Source organism: Branchiostoma floridae, chromosome 8 (genome assembly GCF_000003815.2).
Source record: "Branchiostoma floridae strain S238N-H82 chromosome 8, Bfl_VNyyK, whole genome shotgun sequence".
Classification (NCBI taxonomy): Eukaryota; Metazoa; Chordata; class Leptocardii; order Amphioxiformes; family Branchiostomatidae; genus Branchiostoma; species Branchiostoma floridae.
Genome location: NC_049986.1, coordinates 24,725,069 through 24,732,543, shown reverse-complemented (window position 1 = coordinate 24,732,543; position 7,475 = coordinate 24,725,069). Strand labels below are relative to the sequence as shown.

At 46.8% G+C, this 7,475-nt stretch overlaps 1 protein-coding gene across 1 annotated transcript in view; it reads left to right on the top strand.

Annotated features, from left to right (window-relative positions):
- The window catches only part of LOC118421730 (E3 ubiquitin-protein ligase CCNB1IP1-like), a 27,876-nt gene extending 21,099 nt beyond the window's left edge, over positions 1-6,777 (top strand). Inside the window, exons 3-6 of the mRNA XM_035829229.1 lie at positions 1,149-1,169; positions 2,846-2,937; positions 5,256-5,278; positions 6,563-6,777. Of these exons, the coding sequence (XP_035685122.1) occupies positions 1,149-1,169; positions 2,846-2,937; positions 5,256-5,278; positions 6,563-6,725 (299 nt within the window). The 3' untranslated portion in view covers positions 6,726-6,777. The remainder of the gene's footprint in view (positions 1-1,148; positions 1,170-2,845; positions 2,938-5,255; positions 5,279-6,562) is intronic.
- Positions 6,778-7,475: the final 698 nt, after the last annotated feature.

Genomic DNA, 7,475 nt, shown 5'->3' with positions numbered 1-7,475 from the left:
TTTGCGTAATGTTACGGCTAATGCGGAGATAACGCAGTCCAACCCCGTGCGCTCCGGGACCGTGATCTGATGGAGCTCCTCTCGGCGCGAGAGCGGCCAGGTCCCAAGGGACGTGCTGAGATAACCCGGTCCGAGCCCGTGCGCTCCGGGAACGTGATCTGATGGAGCTCCTCTCGGTGCGCGAGTGGCCTGGCCCCGAGGGACGTGCGGGGATAGCCCGGTCCGAGCCCGTGCGCTCCGGGACCGTGATCTGATGGAGCTCCTCTCGGCGCGAGAGTGGCCTGGCCCCGAGGGACGTGCTGGGATAGCCCGGTCCGAGCCCGTGCGCTCCGGGACCGTGATCTGATGGAGCTCCTCTCGGCGCGAGAGCGGCCAGGTCCCAAGGGACGTGCTGAGATAACCCGGTCCGAGCCCGTGCGCTCCGGGACCGTGATCTGATGGAGCTCCTCTCGGCGCGAGAGCGGCCAGGTCCCGAGGGACGTGCTGAGATAACCCGGTCCGAGCCCGTGCGCTCCGGGACCGTGATCTGATGGAGCTCCTCTCGGCGCGAGAGCGGCCAGGTCCCGAGGGACGTGCTGAGATAACCCGGTCCGAGCCCGTGCGCTCCGGGACCGTGATCTGATGGAGCTCCTCTTGGCGCGAGAGCGGCCAGGTCCCGAGGGACGTGCTGAGATAACCCGGTCCGAGCCCGTGCGCCAGGGACCGTGATCTGATTGGGCTCTTTCGGTGCCCGAGCGGCCTGGCCCCCGGAGGGACACGGGAAATATTTACCCTTCCGTAATTACGGGGGATAAAACATTCATAATGGTCTGCGTTATGGATCAGTAATTTGAATTATTAGTAGATAAAATGTCTGCATGTTTTACATACGTGGTACCATGAAGGGTAATGTTTGATAGAAAACATATCATTATCAAGGATCAGGAGTTTTAACATTGTAAGGCCGGCTGATTGAAAACGTGTATTGCAGAACCTTTTGTGATCAGCACTAGTGTTTTGTTGGCCACAAAACATTGACTTATAACCAGCGACATACCATGCCTAATGTTTTTTGTTTCTGTATGCTCTTTAATGGTTAGTGTGCTCTTTATCCGTTGTATAAAACACACCAGTGAACAATGGTATGTCCTTAACAGTGTACATCTCAGCTCTGAAGACGCAGATCTCAGGTGAGTACGACAGGTGGTAGACCAAATGGGCTGTACTCAACATGCGGGACTACAGCTCGAGGGATTGGAGTCTAGCGAAAACCTTAAAAACAGAAAAGAATCAGGACAGATGTATACCCAGCAAAAGAGATACGAATGTTGAATATGAATTATATATAGAGAGAGAGAAAGAGAGAGAGAGAGGGACGATGGGTTCACTGCCTGACCCAAGAATAATGAATGAGCACAACTCAAATATTCGGGGCATAGTTGTACAGTATTGAATCTTCTATGAATGTTTAACCATGCATTAAAATCACGTAATTTTTATACTGTCCTGTACAACGATTGTACAGAGTAAATAGTATTTCACTTTGGTCCTAAGAAACTACTCTCTTTTGATATGTTTTACTGCCTTTAACTATTCTAAACAGCTAGTAAATGTACGTATACATTATAAGTACCAGGAAGTGAACCTTTAACAACTGCAATATTAAAGGTCACTTAGAATTCTATGAGGTGATTTGTACATGTAGTAAAGGTAAGAAAGGCCACAGCTACACCTGTGCACAGGTGTGCTATCTGTACCTGTCGCTTGAAGTCCCTATCAGTCCCATGAAGTCAGACTCCGTGCATGTTTGCTAAAGGTGGGTTCACACATGCGTATATATTTAAGTCCGTTTGAGGTGCGTATGAAGCTCTTAGTCTCTACCAGGCTCCACAGGTCGCGGGAAAAATAGTACAAATTGGACAAATATAGAAACATAACATGCCAGATTAGTTAGCTGACCGAGAAGTATGGTTAGCGACCCAGCTAACTCGTCTGACATGTTACCTGTTTACGTTTGTCCAATTTCTATTATTTTTCCAACGACCTGTGGAGCCTGGTAGAGGCTAAGAGCTTCATACGCACCTCAAACGGACTTAAATATATACGCACGTGTGACCCCACCTTAAGGCTTAGCTCACATTTCAAAACCGGGGCCCGGCCGGGTAGCTTTTTGGGGCAAAAATAATTATATAAAAGATATACAAATACATAAAATGTCAAAATAAGATTCATGGGCATGATTTGTGCACATTTCTAGGGATACAGTTTGATTTTTCGTTTCTTAAAACATCCCGGCCGGGCCCGGGTTTGGAATTGTGACCTAACCCTAACACGGATCCCTTCCCCACAGTTACACCTGTGCACAGGTGTGCTATCTGTACCTGTCTGCTACCTGTTCATATCAGTCCCGCGAAGTCAGACTCCGTGCATGTTTGCTAAAACGGATCCCTTCCCCACAGTTACACCTGTGTACAGGTGTGCTATCTGTACCTGTCTGCTACCTGTAGTCTCCAAGCAGACCCAACGGTGCCTTAGAGATAGTATCAAAGCTGGCAAAGGAGAATAGCCGGCCAAAGGGAGAGAGCCGGCCAAGAGAGTCAAACGGGCACCTGGTGCCGCTGTACTAAGTCCCTGGCCAGCTTTGATACTATTTCTAAGGCACCGTTGGGTCTGCTTGGAGACTATGCTACCTGTCCCTATCAGTGCTGCGAAGTCAAACTCCGTGCTTGTTTGCTAACAAGGATCCCTTCCCCACAGTTACACCTGTGCACAGGTGTGCTATCTGTACCTGTCGTCTAGAAGTCTCTATCAGTCCCGCGAAGTCAGACTCCGTGCTTGTTTGCTAACAAGGATCCCTTCCCCCCAGCTAACCGCAAAGAGCTTGAGAGCACCAAGAAGCGGTTTAATGAGGTGTCCGAGAAGCTGATGGAGAGGAACAGGCAGCACCAGAAACTTCAGGTCAGGCTGCACAACTGCAGACGGACTCGGGGCGTTATTGTGTTAAGCTTAGGGCACAACCCGCCGTACCGTGCAAATACTTGCTGTCTACGTGCCCAAAACATGGGCAATGTTTGGGGGTTCGTTTTAAAGTGGTAAGTACGACGGATTTTGGAGCAAGCAGACACGCCGTAGAACTTAACGTACAGGAAAAACTTTGTGTGCCATCGGGCTGCGGATTCGACCCCCCCCCCCCCCCCCCGTATACATGTGCCAGGACGGGCGACGCGCATGCCATGTACAGCCTGAACGTTTTTAGAAATACGTGGCGGACGTCACGGCCTCCCAAAAAAACGTACGGACAAATTGCACGCACGGCGGATTGTGCCCTTAGCTTTAAAAAGCATTGTCAAATATCCAAGTGTTCGTTACGTTTTACTAGTCTGTGTGTAACGCAAACTCTGCTGTCCGGGGCTGTAACTGGCCCTCCTAGCAGAGGCCGGCGGATGTTGGGCGGGCTGCTATAAGCGAAATTTAATGAGGCTATCTGGGCATTATTGTGTTGAAAAGTACTATCAAGTATCCAAGTGTTGGTTACGTTTTACGGTCTACTGTAGTTGTCATTTTTATAATGGCTTGTTATGATGTATTTGCCGATTCATTTTGTTACATATTGTTAAATTGTATTGTATTTTGTGTTGTGCTGTGCTGTGTTGTGTTGTGTTGTGTTGTGAAGATGGGTTTAGGCAGAAGACATTATTGTTATTGACAAAAGGTGCATGCTGTCCTATCCTCATTTTGTTTCTCTGCCGGAATGTCAAGTGACCCGTATGACCCCACAGGATCTATCAAAACGACTTGAAGAGCCTGGAACGCTTTAACGCCTTGCGCGATGTCCTAACACCGTCTTAAATCATCCTGAGACAATGACAAATCGCCTTAAGAACCTACTGCATCTCCTTAAAACTGCCAGTGAGCCACACGACGCTGTAACATAGTCCTGAGATGATGTAAAATCATCTTAAGACGCTTCACCGTCTTGCTGAATCTAAATAAATCACATTAAGACCATTGTAGATAACCTTAAGCCCCGTAAGTTTCAAGATCGCCTTAAAACGTTTCTACATCGCCTTAAGTCCCTCCTAGAATTTCTGATCGGCTTAAGAACTTTCCCGAATCCCGTATGAACTTGACGGCCAGACTTTGTAGCCAGGTCGGATGTCCCTTCTGAGTAGCCGTCGGGAAGGCGGCCGGTGTTGGTTCCACCTGCCAGGCTGTCAGAAGCGACGGGTGCACGAGTCTGGAGAGGGTCTGCAGGGAGGCGTAGCGAGATATTTCAAATCACCGTTATTCTAGTCGACCTGCTCTAATTCAACGTTGGCGGTAAATTATCAGAGAAGCGTAGCTGATTGTTTTAATTTATACGTAACACGTTATTTGTTATCCTGAATTCACCATTAATCGTATCTCTTCAGCTCTTCTCGTCTCATTAAGCATACGGTTGTGTGACAAATTATTCATATCTTGAATCCGTACGCCTGGTAGCCCAAACAGTCACAACAGATCGTCTAGTTGATCCTAGTTGTGTTCGCAGACCGGTTTAGCCACACATCCCGTGACTACAGTCCACTATGGAACAATCCAGTGACTCGTTCACGAAACATGTCGTAAGAACGAGTCGATATTATCCCGTTAAGCGTTACTAGCACCCTTGATTAAGCGTTTCCAGGATCCCCCCATGCAGACCCTCCTACAAGCCCGTTGCGTCACGGTGCCAGACAGTAGCCTAAGTGCTGCCCCTTGAATTAGCCCGCTGTTAAATGTTGCCCTGCCACTGGGGAATGTTGTACCTGTCTTCTCTCGGCTTCACACATCCGTGGAGCGGAGCGCGTCTGGCGTTTCACATGCGTGATTCGGATTCCAAACCAGTCCGCAAAACCGCGCGCAAAAACTTCTAAAACCGCTCAGAAAACTTCCCGCGCACACACTCATAGTATTCGGTCATATGGGTGCCAGGTATTCGAGTCGTATGAGATTATTACTTTTTTTAGGTAAAGTGGGAATGGAAGAAGTTGTTTTTGCTGTTTATCGAACCGAAAAGACCTTTTTTTCAACTGTAAACTTTGCCTAAACAAAAGAAGACCTTCGGAACTCAAATAGTGTCTTGAATACGCACTCGTGTGACCACTTCTTACCTATGTTCGCACTGACGCGTCACCTGTGCGTTTTTCCTGCCCATTGTTCCCGGTTGCCCATTGTCCTGCTGTTCTTGTACGTTGTAGCGTGTGAGATACAGGACGTGACTAACTCAGCTCTGTGGTCTGTTTTGTTTTTTCCAGTCCATGTACGACGCACTGAGAAGGTGAGTACACAACATCACGCTACAACAATGCCGTGTATGTTAAGGGCCAAATGTCGATTGGCGACCGATGTCTGCTCGGTAAAGGTGGGTTCACACGTGCGTATATGTTCAAGTCCGTAAGAGGTCCATACATACATTCATACATAAATAAATACATACATATATATATATATATAGAGAGAGAGAGAGAGAGAGTCTTGGCCTCTACCAGGTTCAATAGGTAGTTGGAAAATATAAACAGATGACATCCTAAACGATTTTGCTGGTAGCAAACCATACTCCTCGGCCAGCTAACTCGTTTGGCATGTTATCTGTCTATACAAGAAGGTTAAAAAGGACAATTTCTACTACTAGTATTTATCCAGTGGGTGAGTGAGTATTCATCTAGCCACCTGTGGAGCCTGGTAAGACTTTCATTCGGACCTCTCGTATGCACTTGAACATATACGCACGTGTGAACCTACCTTAAAGTTCCGCTCCGAGCAGAGGTGGGTGGGGAGGATTCTGACCTTCTTATCATATAACCCGGTTTCTTTTAGCCGGCCCTGCCAACAGTGGAAAGAAATAGGAGGGATATTATACGGTAGAAAGGTCACAATCTTCCCCACCCACCTCTGCTTGGAAAGTGCGGTAAAATGACAACAAACACAAGTCTACTCTGGGAAATGTTGAATGTATGAGATGAGTTTTACTGGATGGCAATTTAATCATACAGCCAAATGTATGTAGAATATTTGTAAACTACGCGCTAGGGTGCTGTTTAGCGTATCTGAAAACTGGTGAGGGGGTCTACTCTAGAACTTCTTCGTTCGTTTTGCCTTAGTTTTGATATAGTTAAGGCTCAGAAACAAAGTCAAAAGTGGTATTGTATAACATTTAGTGGTAACGCTGACTTTGAGCAGGGCTGGCTTTTATTTTATGGGGGATGGGGGTGCTGATTTTCGACACACACCCCTCCCTCCGGTTTAAACGAGACAAAAACTGACTTATCCTAAAAATGTCCTACAACGTTCGACGCGCGATGCGTGTCCTAGGACACATTTTTGGCGTCGAACGTCGTAGGACTTTTTGAACACAAGTCATTTTTTAACTCGTGTAATTAATTATTTCCTATCTGCTGGTCCAAGCAGTCTGTGGTAGCAAACTCGTACAGTTTCTTTAGAGCGAGGTGGTGGTTCGAAAAATCTGACTTCATGAAAACGTAATTTTCCACGCAGCCATCTGCTTGGAGAATAGGTTGTCCCACTTGTTAGCGTCTAGTGACTCACACACCCATGCCCACAGGCGAACCATCACGCCTTCCAGCTTCGACGGGCAGCTGGGAAGAGCGCCCCAAGCGGCGCTCCGGGGGCATGACAGCAGCTTCAACATGCCTATCGCCACAGGACAAGGTAGGGAGAGTATAGCACAAGGGAAGTTTAATATGGGCTTTTCTTCGTTGCTGTAGCTACTAGTACTAGAGTCCTTATAAAGAAATCAGAAAAATCGACTTGTCCCAATAGCCATGAGATGCCTACCCCAGGTGTAGTCTCTACCCGATCTTTTCACGGACTGGACAAAAGTAGAGATTGTCCAAATTGAAGGCAATATTTCACCACATGACTTAGCCGGAGACTGTAATTAAGATATTTCGTTGAGTTGCGGGTTATACTGCTATGGCTGTCTAAATACCGTGTCAAATTTGTCTTCTTTTTTTTCGCAACGAACGGACTCTGGTATAGATTACTCCTCATGTAGCAATGCATTTATTCTAGCGATGCACACACTAACTGCAGACGTGTTGTCGACTTGTACCAAGCCTGCTGTCATTTTACGTCGATGTAGGTTAGACATCCAGGTAAATACAGTACATAAATAATTATTTATAACAACCTGAACAAAATGACAGCATCAAAAAATAGTTACTCAAGCAACTAGGCTACCCAGGTGTTTCAAAATAAACAAACGAACAAACAAACTGGATATGGTTTTGAAACGGTCAGACGTTTCGGAAAGAATCCACTTTCCTTCGTCAGTGGCCTCCCTCCTACATGTCAATGGAAATCCAAATTGTCTTCAGCTTGACTTTGCCTTAGCTTTGTTTTCTGATGGAATCACAAATTGTCTTCAGCTCTGAATTGTCTTACAACGTTTCCTATTGGACATCTGAAATTGTCTTCATTCATAGTTATAGTATAAAAGACCTGTTTCTTGCAGA